We start from the raw sequence: 15,580 nt of genomic DNA on the forward strand, positions 1-15,580 counted from the left end.
TAGTCACTAGACCAGTGGGTTTTTTTACGCTTGGTCCTCCAGACCCCAGCCAGCTTATGCATTCCAGGTCACTGTTGGATCTCTAACCTTGGTCATACACCTGTGCACCAGGTACATGACCTGGAAAATGTACACTGGTATGGGGTCTTGAGGACTGGGGTTGCGAAAACTATCATTACATTTCCGTTTTTAGGTAGGATTTGCTGAGCTACTATGGTGCCAATAGTTGGATGTCAAAAGAAAAGGTCACTTCTCAATTATGCAAAGATGTTTCATTATTGTTTTGGATCCGAATAGAGTTGTGATCTCCTAATTTTTTATTACTACCCCAGTGATTCACAAACGCTGTCCTTAACCCTTTGAGTGCCAACATCTCTGTGAGAGATGTTCAAAATATCCACTAGAAATGCCAGCGTCGCTCACATTTGTTATATAAATTCACTATAAAAAATATTGTGTGAAAAAAAGATGATATTTCCTACATAAGGTAAACATTACAGGTCATTATGATGAATAAAAATGTTTACATGGCAAATTTTACACCTACAGATTGGAGCCCCTCTCTTTCATTGCCGGCGCTCGCCAGAACATCCCCGCTGGCGAGCTTTGGCAGAGAGGGACTCCATCAGACTGGGAGGAGCATGCGTCTGTCACTCGGCGGCTGGGCAGCGTGACCCTGCCCGTCTCCGCTTCAGGGAGATGGGCAGGGTTGGGGCGGTGGGGGCCGGCGATGGGGACCGGGAAGGCGTCGGCCAGGAGCTCCGTCGAAATGGGCCGCGTGAGCGTCTCGTGCACGTCTCGTGCGCACGCACCCCTTCCGACGGCAGGCGGGGGCTGGCGATAGAATCACCAGTCCCTGCAAGCATGTGGCTGACTCCAGCTGTATTTTGCCAAATTCACTTGACACTCAGAGGGTTAAAGCACCCCAATGGTAGAGGTTGTGAGCATATCCATGGCTGATATCATTAAAACTTGGGGTCTGATTCAGGTTCACTTGCTAAGCATTGGTTGTTCGCTGCTTAGCGAGCGGGTTAACACTGCCTGTCGAACACCTCAAGCAGGCATCACCACACCTGCTTCTACAGGGGAACGCCCAACATTTTTATTGATTTCAGTAATGCATAAATGTTTAGAATTGTATATACTGTATAATATCTCCGTTGTCAGTAAATGCTCCTAATACGATCCGTTAACATTATTTCCAGACTTAAAAACCATACAGGAGATTTGATATACAGCCCAGTCTCACTAGATATTCAGTCAGGAGATTATTCAGTAAAGTCAGATAAGCACCAGTAAGTCCAACTAATTGCATTTTCTGTTCTGTTCTTATTTTCAGTTGTCAAACTTGTAACAAACAAAATAACATTAGAACTGTTTGATTGAAATTATGCTAATTTCTGCTTATTTTGCTGAGTTACTTATGGGGTTTAGCCATTAACCCCTTTAATGCCAATGACCTCTTCATGGGTATTTCTTATTGACGTTTGGCTAATTTAAGTGGCTTAACATAAGTGTGGGTCACGCTCAGACCACTCACATTCACGTTCTCACTGCCAGTAATTTCCTGTGTCGTGTCTCAGTGTGTACTCCATGGTGCATGATCCCAACCGGAGGAAGAGTGGTGGTGCCCGTATGGACAATTAAAGCTGCTCTTTAAACAGCCAATAAAAGCTGTTCTTTGATTCCTCACACTTGTTGGCAGGGCAGATCAGGGAAGCAGTGTGAACGGGGCAGACACAGAAATTTCCCAGGTCTAAGGTGCCTTATGAACGGGTTCTGTGAGCGGAGATCATCTGTGCCCCACCAAAAACCTGGGTGTTTGCAGGGACGCAATGAGAACATGGTATAAGACTTGCCAGAAATACTTAAACTTATGTGCAGGACTGATCTGGTGTACAGTTTTATATATATATATATATATATATATATATATATATATATATATATATATACATACATACAAAAGAGCTTTGGCACTCTGGAGGAAGGGTATCAGCTTTGGGGGTGCCTTACTGACAGAGTCAATATGGGTGGGTGATGTTCTGCAGGGCACCTGCACACCCTCTACCCGCAGCCCACATCCTGATGAAATGGCCGGTTGGGCCATGAAACGTCGATGCCACCTGGAGCACCTGTAATGTATTCTTTTTACTAAAGATCTTTTACTACTATTGGAGAGTGCCGACTCTGATTTTTTGCTTACGCAGAACATCACCCACCCATATATATATATATATATATATATATATATATATATATATATATATATATATATATATATATATATATTAGGTGATTCATCACACCCTACTGGCGCTCTCTTAACACTGTCATAAGGGGCTGCGCCCCCCTAATTTGTGAACGTTTGTATATGAGAAATATGGTTAGAATTGTATGTAAGATGCCTGTATTGCAACTTGAGTTATAGGTGAAATGTGTTGAATAGAGAGCATATGATGTGTGTATTGTTTTGTTTAATTAAAAAGCGGTTACAGAGTAAGATGTACATTGATAGTGTGGATGATACAGTGACATTTATGGGTGTGTGTGCAAAAGTATAGTAGGGTGTTTTTGAGTAAGCGGCTCCCCACTGGCGGAGGTCACGACACAGGAAAACTGGAGGCTGGGTAGTGATAGGGGTGTGTGGGCATAAGGGGGACTAAAGAGGAGGGTAGGGGACACTGTGCAGCTTCTGCCAGTGGGTGAGGGTCCAGCGTGGCAGAACGGTGGCCTGAGTCAGTGTCTCCTCCTACTGGGTGGGAGTTAGGGTGCATGAGAGCAGGAGGCTGGGTGGTAAAGCATGATAGGGTAATGTGGGCAACACAGGGTGAGCGGGTCCCCACTGGCGGAAGTTACGGGGCAGGAGAACAGGAGGCAGGGCAGTGATAGAGGTGTGTGGGCATGAGGGGTAGTAAAGGCTTTTGCCTGTTGCAGAGTAGGGATGGGCATTGGTGTAGACACCATCGATGGTTGGCATTGATGGCGATTTTGCACCCTGCCATCGATAGTAGTAAAATATTACTTGGATAACCATTGATGGTCATCCATTATATCTAGAAAAGGGTTGCCCAGATGGGAAAATCAGGCGCAGTTTTGCTTATGTATGTAAATTTATTGGTAAAAAAATTAAATTAAATATACACTCAAATCCACAGCTTATGTGCTGCTCCCAACAAAAGACTACTGAGCCTTGCTGGTAAACAAAAAACACAAAATAAAGAGAGCGCACTGTGTTGATCTTTTGTTATTAGATTTTTTACTTGATTAATATTTTTAATATAATAAGTACACCTTAAAATATACAATTACAGATATGCCCAAGTACATCGTGGCTGCGTTGCGCATAAAGTGCGCTATGCAAATCGCGCATGGATCGCGCCTGCTCCTTGCGCTCAAGTCCCGTTATAGATCGTGTTATAACGTAACGTAATCTTGTAAATGTAACCTGCAGTTACACTCATTGACCACCAGATGTCACTTTTCCCAAACAGTACAGCGCATGCGTAAAAATCTCTTCTACAAAACAGTGGCTGCCACGACTTTTCACTACGGATTTTGTCCTTACTTTACAGACAGAGTGTTTGTATTTATTCGCAGAAGCAGCTACGTACGGTCATTTATGTAATTGGTACAGAAGCCATGCTAACCTTTGCTATTGCTGGATGACTACTTAAAACATTATTTGAGGACCTACAGTATCATACTTTACACTACGGATGTTGTCCTTACTTTACGGACAGAGTTTTTGTATTTTATTCGCAGCCGCAGGGACGTATGGTCATGTATGTAATTGGTGCAGAAGCCATGCTAACCATCTGCTATTGCTATAATCACAGGCAACAGTGGCCTAGCGGGTAGAGGCACAGCTTCACTATGTCAGTATCAGTAGTTCGATCCTCAGTTGGCTACAATATATTTTCATTTTTTAAATGTACTTTTTTTTTTAAACCAATACAGGTACTGTAGTTACAGTATTTGGTGCTTACAGTATCAAATTCTTTCGGACTTTTCCACAAACAAAAATTCACAATGGCAGGCCGCCATGTACACGATAGTTAATACCCATACATACTGCGCTACAGAGAACGGTTTTTTTTCGCAAAATAGATTTAGCTTTTCAGGTAAAAGTCCTTGCTTTGAGGACCGTGTTTCGGGATTAAATTCGCTTCTCCAGCTTTTCAAGGCTACACATGTCCCTGGTTCAGAGTGCTACTGTGTGAACATACAGTAGAAGCCATGCTAACCTTTGCTAAACAGCCACAACTTTTCACTACGGATTTTGTCCTTACTTTACGGACAGAGTGTTTGTATTTATTCGCAGAAGCAGCTACGTACGGTCATTTATGTAATTGGTACAGAAGCCATGCTAACCTTTGCTATTGCTGGATGACTACTTAAAACATTATTTGAGGACCTACAGTATCATACTTTACACTACTGTATGTTCACACAGTAGCACTCTGAACCAGGGACATGTGTAGCCTTGAAAAGCTGGAGAAGCGAATTTAATCCCGAAACACGGTCCTCAAAGCAAGGACTTTTACCTGAAAAGCTACAGTACTGTAAATCTATTTTGCGAAAAAAACCGTTCTCTGTAGCGCAGTATGTATGGGTATTAACTATCGTGTACATGGCGGCCTGCCATTGTGAATTTTTGTTTGTGGAAAAGTCCGAAAGAATTTGATAAGCACCAACTACTGTAACTACAGTACCTGTATTGGTTTAAAAAAAAAAAAAGTACGTTTAAAAAATGAAAATATATTGTAACCAACTGAGGATCGAACTACTGATACTGACATACTGTACAGTAGTGAAGCTGTGCCTCTACCCGCTAGCCCACTGTTGCCTGTGATTATAGCAATAGCAGATGGTAAGCATGGCTTCTGCACCAATTACATACAGTACATGACCATACAGTACGTCACTGCGGCTGCGAATAAAATACAAAAACTCTGTCCGTAAAGTAAGGACAAAATCCGTAGTGTATAGTATGATACTGTAGGTCCTCAAATAATGTTTTAAGTAGTCATCCAGCAATAGCAAAGGTTAGCATGGCTTCTGTACCAATTACATAAATGACCGTAAGTAGCTGCTTCTGCGAATAAATACAAACACTCTGTCTGTAAAGTTAGGACAAAATCCGTAGTGAAAAGTCGTGGCTGTTTAGCAAAGGTTAGCATGGCTTCTATGTTCACACAGTAGCACTCTGAACCAGGGACATGTAGAGCCTTGAAAATCTGGAGAAGCAAATTTAATCCCGAAACACGGTCCTCAAAGCAAGGACTTTTACCTGAAAAGCTAAATCTATTTTGCGGAAAAAAAAACCGTTCTCTGTAGCGCAGTATGTATGGGTATTAACTATCGTGTACATGGAGGCCTGCCATTGTGAATTTTTGTTTGTGGAAAAGTCCGAAAGAATTTGATAAGCACCAACTACTGTAACTACAGTACCTGTATTGGTTTAAAAAAAAAAAAAGTATGTTTAAAAAATGAAAATATATTGTAACCAACTGAGGATCGAACTACTGATACTGACATAGTGAAGCTGTGCCTCTACCCGCTAGGCCACTGTTGCCTGTGATTATCTTCGCTCCCTTGGTGTGTGATATACTGTACAGCAACGTCCAATACAAGACATGCCCCATAAAGTACAGTACTGTATGACATGCTCCGTATGATACTGTAGGTCTTCAAATAATGTTTGAAGTAGTCATCCAGCAATAGCAAAGGTTAGCATGGCTTCTGCACCAATAACATAAATTACCGTACGTCACTGCGGCTGCGAATAATATAAAATAACTCTATCCGTAAAGTAAGGACAAAATCCGTAGTGTAAAGTATGATACTGTAGGTCCTCAAATAATGTTTTAAGTAGTCATCCAGCAATAGCAAAGGTTAGCATGGCTTCTGTACCAATTACATACATGACCATACGTCACTGCAGCTGCGAATAAAATACAAAAACTCTGTCCGTAAAGTAAGGACAAAATCCGTAGCGTAAAGTCTTAACGTGGAGCATTAGTCACCCAGTGGTTAAACTATGTATTACATGGCGTGGTACATAACGCAGGACATAACGCAATCTGCAACTCGCGAGTCAGAGCCCTCAAAAGCGCGTTGTAAACCACGATGTACCTGGCCATATCTGTATGCATACGTGCATATACACAATAAAAATTATACACTTTAAAATAGATAATGCATTCCGACTAGCACCAAAAAATGGCCCAAGTTCATAATCAATTGCCAACTTAGTATAGAGCTCCCAAATAATAACTTCATTCGGAAGTGACATTCATTATACCCATTTGGGAGCTCTATACTAAGTTGGCAATTGATTATGAACTTGGGCCATTTTTTGGTGCTAGTCGGAATGCATTATCTATTTTAAAGTGTATAATTTTTATTGTGTATATGCACGTATGCATAATTGTATATTTTAAGGTGTACTTATTATATTAAAAATATTAATCAAGTAAAAAATCTAATAACAAAAGATCAACACAGTGCGCTCTCTTTATTTTGTGTTTTTTGTTATCCATTATATCTGACTGAATAGGCCATGGGACAATCAGAACTCGGTGGCGGGACTGTCCGGTGTGGGGGGGGCGGAGCTATACTCCGTGTCCCGGCACCATAAAAAATGTGAAACTTGATTGGTTCTCCTTTGCCATCGATGTAGGGAAACCATCTGGTCCTCCCACATTGATGGCAAAAGTATTCAACATCGGCCATAAACCATCGATGATTTGAAATCATTGATGGTCGATGGGCATCCCTAGAACTGGAGGAGGGGGAGGGACAGTATGCAGCTCCCGGCAGTGGGTGAGCGTCTCCTCCCACTGGGAGGGAGTAAGGGGGTGCATGAGAGCAGGAGGCTGTATAATAGTGGTATGTGGGCAAGACATTAATAAAAGTTGTGGCACTGGTGCAGAGGACCGTGGGGGCACTTCTGGCAGTGGGGGAACCTGCAGCGCAGCAGCCAGGGCCGGGTTTCCCACCTAGGGCCGGCACCTGCTTGTGGCGGTACAGGATCCCCCATTCTCACAGGGGTATGTGAAATGCGAGAGCGGGGTCGCTGGGGGATGGAATTGCCGGAAGGGGGTCAGGGGGGTCTGCAAATTGCGGGAGGGTGCGGGGGTCCGCAAATCGCGGGAGCCGTGAATCAAGGGAGGGGAGGCGCAGGGGGGGTAGAATCACCGGGGGGGTGCAGGGGTCCGCAAATCACGGGAGGGGGTGGGGGTCCGCAAATCACGGGAGGGGGGCTGGGGAGTGACGTGAATCGCGGGAGGGGGTGGGGGTCCGCAAATCACGGGAGGGGGGGCTGGGGAGTGACGTGAATCGCCGGGAGGAGGCGCGGGGGGTGCCGTAAATCGCAGAAGGGGGGGTCTGCAAATCGCGGGGGGTGCCGCGAATTGCGGGAGGGGGGGGGGGGGGAATCGTGAATCGCAGGAGGGGGTCGCGGGGGTGCCATGAATCGCGGGGGCCCGCGAATCGCGCGGGGGGGGGTTGCAGGCAGACCTGTCGTTCACCTGGTGGCTGTGGAGTAGCAGTGTCTTTGCCTGGCAGCATGGGGAGGCAGAGGGTGTCTGGCACTCTGGGCTGGTTCTCCGTCACTATGTGAGTGTGTGTGGGCGGAGTCAGAGGCTCCACCCAGCTTTATAGTCACACTCACACATTGAGTGACAGATGTAGCCAAATATATAAGATATATATATATATATTTTTTTTTATATTTCAGTCCCAGTGTTTATAACTAACTGTCCCTTACAAAACTGAGTGGAGCGAGAATATGTTTCTTGCCCAGCAGGTGGTTTATAAATTACTCCCACAACCCAGCTGAAGTTTATTACGTTATTTTAAACTCCTGCAGGGAACTCATGAAATATAGATCTGCTAGTTGTATTTAATACTAGAGCCAGGACTGTGACCTGTGAGTGACAGGCAATTGTTCAGTATAATGTATTATTCTCCCTTGTGTCTGAAGGCAGAGTGTGTACCCAAAGTCAAAACTATTGAATGAGTAGATAGCACTTCATTTTCATACTTTTACCTCTTTGCAATTGTTGATGCAGTCTTGTTTTTTTAAAACCCTTAGTTCTGATGTGAATTAAAGGTTCCATCATGTGTAACTGAATAATGGAAAATTCTAAATACAAATCCTTACTTTGGGTCAGCCCAGTGGCTCTCAGACCTTTGTCTGCGTTTCCCCCATAGAGCGTTACACCAGCTTCTTCTGGCATTACCCTATAGAAGCCTATGGGCTTCTTATTGAATCCCCGCTGCGATGCCCATGCCTTAGCCCCTCACCTGCAGTGCTGTCTGCCTGATTCCAGTGACCTCCTCCCCAGCAGCAGTACTTCCATTTCCAGATGCATGGAGGAGGAGTAGCCTGAAAGTCCCTGCAGCAGGAGGCTCCGGGTGTAGGAGGTGGAGGGCAGGCACCCTCTCACCCAGTGCAGGTGGATTTGCAAAGGGCAGCTCTTTTCGCAAGAGCTGTCCTTTGTGATACTTATTTCATATGTTAATACATAGAAAATCCGAAGGCTGAATAAGCAGGGAGGAGGCATGAACCACTAAAGGGTGCTTGCATACTGACACTTTTGTCAGTAGGTCAGGGGTATGCAAATGAGTTAGCGGATAGGCCAATCAGGGTGTTTAGGGAGGAGTAGGCAGGATAGAAATGATCACGTATTAGAGTGATCTTCCTCTTTCCTTCAGAAGCCCCACCCTCCCATCCCTATCTCTTTTTTCTCGGCGGCGGTAAAGAAAGGTCATCTTGAGTATTTGTGTGTGTACATAGATAGTGGGTGCGCTCTCCCCGACATTGATTGTCATGAGCCATGCTTCTGCACGGGAGATGGCCACACCAGAGAGTGATCAACAGCAGTGTATGTATGATATGGTGATGTTTACCCCCCACTTTTCCTTTCTTGACCGTTCTTTGGTGCCGCCACCATTTTGATAGTCTATATAAGTTGTCAAAATAAATTTGACTTTCAAGTTTTTAAACGCCAGCACTTGTGTCTGTGTCTTTATTTGTAGTGTTAAGGTATGGTTAAGTTAAGTTTAAGTATGGTTTAGGTTTAATAAAGTGTTGGGCAGAGAGATACCCGATGGTGAGTTCAATGCAATTAGTATCAATGCGATATGTGGCAAGATGTACTGCAATTGGCAATTTTTCTGTTAAGGAGTAGTTTTGTGCATCGAGTGGCCACGCCGATGTGTCCTGCTGCTGCAACAGTCAGGTTAAACTGCCCTTCTAGTCACAACTAGAGGGCTATTCTAATTTCTTTGGTCATTTCTGTGCATTTGCAGATGCAGGGTGCGTGTGGGCACGGCGAACTACGTGTCCGCCATGCTTGCTCGCACTTAGCAGTGCGGACAAGGGGCATGGGTGGGCAGCGGGGCACTTCCCATGCAAATCGCTTTGTGGCGGCACCATAAAGGTGTCTCTGATCTGAGTGAGCTGGAGAAATCATTTAATGGTCGCCAACCATTGAATGATTTGTCCCCCGCACCAAAGGATGCGAATGGCTGATTCTACATATCATCCAGTCACAGCTGTGCAGGGGGATCGCAGGTGCGGCACTGCGGGCGGCGTTTGGTCCAGACACAATGCTGCGAAATTTGGTGTGCTCCCACTGTCATCCATTTCTGGGGGTGGGTGCTATCTGCTGCCAACGCTGACCTGCACCAGGGGGGAACTACTTGCGCCCACTGCCGCAGCTAACCTACACCAGGATGGGGGTGTTCTAGTAGAGTGAGGGAGCTTACCCCCTTCACTGGCCGGCTGGGATGGTTACAAGCAGTGTTCCCTCTAAGCTGTGCGCATGTGCGCGCGCACACAACTCGGCGAGCGTGCGCACAGACATTACAACAGAGCGCACAAAGCAACAGTGGTCCCTTTTTGCAGTTGTGGACTCAATTAATGTGTGTTACACCCAATAACACCCAATAACTACATTGTGTGCTGTGTTTTGAATGTTTAATATAATTAAAAGTAAAGTTAACACAAATGCTGAACGTCATTTTCCAGTTATATAGAAGTGACGCACAAAAATTTAAATTTCCTTCCAAAGTTGCACAGCCAAAATCTTTTACCGCACGCAGCCTTCGTAAAATTAGAGGGAATATTGGTTACAAGGCAGGCAGCTAGGTCTTTCTTGCTCCTCGCAGAGGGTGGCAGCTTCTTTGCTGCTGCTTCTCTCCTGCAACTCAATGCTCTGGCCCTGGCTGGCATTTCTCATGAGCCATTTGTCATGTGACTCATAATGAACAGAGGATAGAGGAGGAAGGACATCTGTAAATGTTGGTAGTCAAAGAAGTAGGTAGAGTGTTTGATGTTTTAAGGAAACCACAAAACAGTTGCAGCTTGTGATCAGACAGACGAGACGTTTATGTGTTTATTCTGACTGTCACGGCATGGTTAACCCTCTCCTTGTATTCTTTACAGAACTGGTGAACACCAGAGAGACACAACGTGGTAGAGTTGTGAGTCGGACCAGCCAATGATGGCGTATCAGCGGATTGCTCTCCTTGGGCTTTTAATAGTGATTCTAATGCCAGCAATTGAGGGGAATTCCCCTCTCCTCTCCAAACAGCGCCTTAAAGGAAGATTTCAAAGGGACCGAAGAAATATCCGTCCAAACATCATTCTTGTCCTGACAGATGACCAGGATGTAGAACTTGGTATGTAGTGTATTTCATATCTTTCACCATAAAATATTGGGGACTTGATGTTGGGAATGAAGGGTTTGGTCACCTCAAAAAAGGGCTCCGTCATTTTTCCATATACATTTTATTCATTTTCACACCAAAAATTAGACCTGTCAGTGATCACATCCAAATAACAAATCAGAATGATAATGCATAGGTCCAAGTTTTTAAAAAGACAGATCAGATTGATTCGAAAGCAACATCAATAATAACAATAGTTGTAAACAGAATTATACAAGTAATGGGCTTCAACTTTTACTTAAGGGGGCTGTAACCTCAAACCTTTTCCTTGTTTTATTTTGTCTAGTACAGCTGAATACTTTTGATATTAGTAAGATAATTATGATCTATTATTTAAAAGGTGCCATAAGTGTTCTGTTATGCCTTACAAAGTGGATAACCACATTCACATTTTCTTTATGTTCAGGCTACAGGTATGTCCTCAAGCACTTTGCATACAGGCTCTTATGCTGTGTACACACGGTCCGATTTCCTTTCCGATGTTGACGATATAGTCAACATCGGATCGGCATCGGATCAACATCGGATGCAGATTGCAAGGGTTTTAACCCTTGCGATCCCGATCCGATCCCGATGCGCGTTCACGTATCGGAAGCCAGAAAGTCTTGGCTGCCTTGTCTATATAGTGCAGATCTGCATTATGTAGTCAAGATAGGATGCAAATCGGATGTGCCTTAAGATCCTATCCATGATCCTATCTGATCAGATTGTGGATAGGATCTTAAGGCACATCTACCGTGTGTACACACCATTAGTCTGGTTCACTCGCCAAGGCAAATTCCTTCTGCAGTGCAGGGGGGGGGGGGGGGGGGGGTGCAGATGTAACAGGTGCAGAGAGAGTTACATTTGGGTGAGTTATTTTGTTTCTGTGCATGGAAAATACTGACTGCTTTATTTTTACACTGCAATATAGATCTCACTTTGAAGTAGGCTGTCGGATGGGGTCCCGACAGTCGGGATCCCGACAGTCATTAACCCGACGTCGGGATCCCGACTGTTAAAACACCGATGGCCGGGTTCCCGACGGCCGTCGGCTATTTTCCCTCATAGGGGGAGAATAGAATAAGTGGCGAGCGTAGCTCGCCACCGTGCCCGCAGTGTGGCGAGTGCAGCGAGCCCGCAAGGGGCTTTGTTACGCTGGCCACGCTGTCTGACACCAGCCAGTCGGGATAATGACTGTCGGGATCCCGACTGTCGGAGAAACATACCACACCCTTTGAAGTAAACCCCACCCAAATGTAATTCTCTCTGCACAAGTTACATCTGCCCCACCTGCAGTGCACATGGTTTTGTCCATTTGAGAAGGAATTTGCCTTTGCGAGTGAACCAGAATAAGGGCCACAGATTCAGAGGCTTAATTGCATACAGATATAGCAGTGGAGGATTTTACCTATAGGCTACAGGAGTTACCCCCCCCCCCCCCCCCCCCCCCCCCCAGGTAAAATCCATCACTGTGCCCTTAATAAGTGAAGCAAGAATGCAGTCTGAAAGACTGCACTGGCTTCACTGTGACCTAGCAGTGGCTTCCTATTGGAAGTTCAACCTGTCAGTCAACCAATGCAATCCCATTTGGAGGTGTTCCCTCCCTCAGGGATGCCTGCAGCCCATAGGATCCGGGGTCTGCGCATATGCTGGTCCCAGCGCTTGTCCTTTGCAGAGTACTGTCACCGATACTGTATTTTAGCTTCTATGAGCTGCTGTCGCAGCAGTCCATAGAAGCTTGGGGCCAGTACATACGCTGTACCGATGAAACTACTGCACATGCAGGGACCAGCGGGGCAGCCGCAGAGGGGGAGGGGGAGGGTGGGGGTGGCATCGCAGCCTGTATGAGAAAAGATCTGTATGTTCACTTGTGTATTCCATATATGATTGCCCAGGCCCGGGCTTGCTGGAGGGGCCCCTACAATTGAAATTCATTTTTATTTTAGTCCAAGTGGATGGTAAAGAATGAAAAAGTCACAAATAATATTGGGAAAAAGTCTTGGCAACCTTTTCACAGGGCTATTGCATGTTGACTTGTTGCATCCTTTTGACCCTGTCAACCTATTACATGTCAACTTTTGAGGTTGTCCTATTGAGTGTCTATGTAGACACTGTAGATATGTATATCGGGAACCATCTGCAAGCATATTTACTAACCCTGGCTCATTCTGAAACATGTACACCAGCATCTCCCTGTGACGGCTGCCACAGCGGTACCCATCTGACAACCCGACCGCCCATCCTCCCACCAATCCTGTACACAGTAGCCAATAGCCGGCTCTGTGTACAGTCAAGTGAATCTGTCTCTGTCTGTCATCGCTGCGCGTGTGCTGCGGCTGACTCGCCTCCAGTGCTCAGCCAGCCAGCAGCGGTATTAGTGCACCGGGTAGGTGCCGGTGCCCACATAGACCCCGCTGCTGCTTGCTCCCTCAAGCGGCAGCGGGGGCTGCCTTACAGTAGTTACACCACTTATTCTGTCATAGACAAATACAGGGTGGAGACTCATTTAGTCAGCAGCTCAAATCATGTCTTTAATAGTAGTATATAATAATTTAGACCCCTCTCCCGGCGAAGGGTGAACAGGGGTCGCATTCTATACATCACATGTGAAGGGACTGCATTTGATGTATCGCTTGCAAACCTGCTGCCTGGGATGGTCCTGGGCGGCTTGTGGGGGTTCAGATGGACATACACTGCTGCGATGCATCGCAGTAGTGTATGTCCAGCTTAAAACTGCTTGAAACCGTGTTCATTCACCCAGGTCAGACTTGAGGTTTTGGTGTGAAAAGGGGTATGATAACAAGATGCCTCCTTCTCCTAAATGAGGAGGGAAGCCCAATTTAGTATTACTCATGTACAAAGATAGCTGATCCCTGACAATAGGAGGCGTTCTTACCATTGCATGTAAAGACAAAGTTGTATTTCTTTGGAGGCTGGTGGATACAGTGTGCTGCCATCTCACCCCGTAGTGTACAAGTTACTGCTCAGCCTCCGTCTGCCAATACGGGCTCCAGAAATAAGAATCGGCGTAAATAAAAAGCTTATGCTCTGGGAACTGTGATTCTCACTCAGCAATTTCAGCCTGCAGCATGTTGGTTGCTTGTCACTAATATCCATAAAGGGTGACACATCTCCAGGATTTCTTATTTTATTTTTGCAGAAAAGCATATTACCCTCCTCGACTAGAATCCATCTGCATCTCTCATGCTGGCGCAATGCATTAACCGCCACATTAAGGCTCTTTAATACAGAGTTACTGAGCCATCAAATCCCCAGACAGAAATGTGTGTCTACATACACTTGTCAAATCTGCTAACACTATTGATTGAGCCGCTGCCTTCATTATGTAGACTGGTGACATTAGGACAATTTCATTCTCCGGTTAGATGGAGATTGCTCATGCTCTTGTTTTGCCTAGGGGATCATTAGTTATTCCACGCTTCCAACAAACTTTTTCAAGTGTTTACAATCAGCAGAAACCAGTGTATTTTTCATTACTGTATCAATAAACATGGAATGACAGTCCTGCTAATCGGGCTACTTTCCAGTCTACAAGAATTACTCTAGTGTACTGACCCCTGCTAGCCCCCTTATTGAATCATAAGTACAGGCTGTGACATATTTACTGCATTGTATGCTGGCAATCAGAGATGGACACTTTAAACAGGGACACAGCTGCTGTGCGCAAATATGCTAATGCCTGCTAGAGGCGCCTGATGGAACGGGCGCCTCCTGTCAGCATCTCAGATCCAACGGCTGCTCCACAGATACAGCATCGGATCACCATCATGATGGTGGCAGCGTCGGCCATCTGAGTGTCTTACTCAGAATAGCTGCCTCCTGTCTGCTTACGGGAACAGTAAATTACCAATGAAGACACTGGGCCCTCCACTCTGAAGAAAACAGGGCCACCATGCTCTTGTTTTCTGGAAATGATAGCAATACTGACCCCAGGTGGTTTCTAAAGGCTAGTTGGCATATTTACAAATTATTAAGTTTCAATCCCGATAGAAGTTTTAATTACTGTCATTCTTGGTAATAATACATTAGCATGCCCCTAAATGTAGTAAAGTCCCATGCAGAGAAGGGCTCTAAATGTATTTTGTCCTTGCAATGTGTAAAGGAGGGAGATCACAGAAGCAACCAGTAGACCACACGTGCAATGACCATTGCCGAGGAGGTTGGTAAGTTGGGTTGTCCTGGGCAGAACCCTCTTCCAATCATTTTTGGAAAATAGTAACCCTTAGGCAGGGGCAAACTAGACCTACAGTATTGATATACCATAGCAAAATTTACCACCAACATGCAGTATTTCGTGTGGAGTAAGCTTTCACTAGGAAAAATTCATTTGTAGTTTGGCCATAATGACAGTAAATAATCTCATGTTTGCACTATCTGCCTGCTAACGTACAGGATTAAGTGCATGTTGATTAGCATACAATATTATGCATATATCAGTAAAAATGCTCTACATATGGGAAGTGTTTGTAAATTATATATTAGCCTGTGCAAGATTGAAAACAATTCAAAGCATAAAATAATATAAACCAAAAAAAAAAAAAAAAACTATTCTCGCTCCCAGGTACTCCCTGAAACTTCCAACCAATTAGAGCTCATTGCTTTATTTTTTTATTTGCTATTTGCCTTTTTATAGGGGAGGGGGTAATTGATTCTCAGGTTTACCAAACAACTGTACCCAATAGTTCCTCCTGCCTAATGGTGCCCACACACGCACCGATCCCGGCGGTGCGATGCTATGCGATGGGGTGCGCGCTCCCACGGCACCTCATCGCACAGTACAAAAAGTATGTGCTGCACATACTTTTTGTACTAGATTTTTATCGCATACGATGCA

The 15,580-nt window shown here is 45.0% G+C and overlaps 1 protein-coding gene across 5 annotated transcripts in view; it reads left to right on the forward strand.

Moving 5' to 3' along the window:
• Nucleotides 1–15,580, forward strand: part of SULF2 (sulfatase 2) — a 306,266-nt gene that overhangs the window by 196,888 nt on the left and 93,798 nt on the right. For all 5 annotated transcript variants that reach the window (XM_083146425.1, XM_083146420.1, XM_083146421.1 and 2 more), the window contains one exon: nt 10,460–10,695. In XM_083146425.1, coding sequence (XP_083002551.1) covers nt 10,515–10,695 — 181 coding nt within the window. In that variant the 5' untranslated portion in view covers nt 10,460–10,514. The remainder of the gene's footprint in view (nt 1–10,459; nt 10,696–15,580) is intronic.

Source organism: Crinia signifera, chromosome 6, assembly GCF_055691185.1.
Source record: "Crinia signifera chromosome 6, ASM5569118v1, whole genome shotgun sequence".
NCBI classification, from domain to species: Eukaryota; Metazoa; Chordata; class Amphibia; order Anura; family Myobatrachidae; genus Crinia; species Crinia signifera.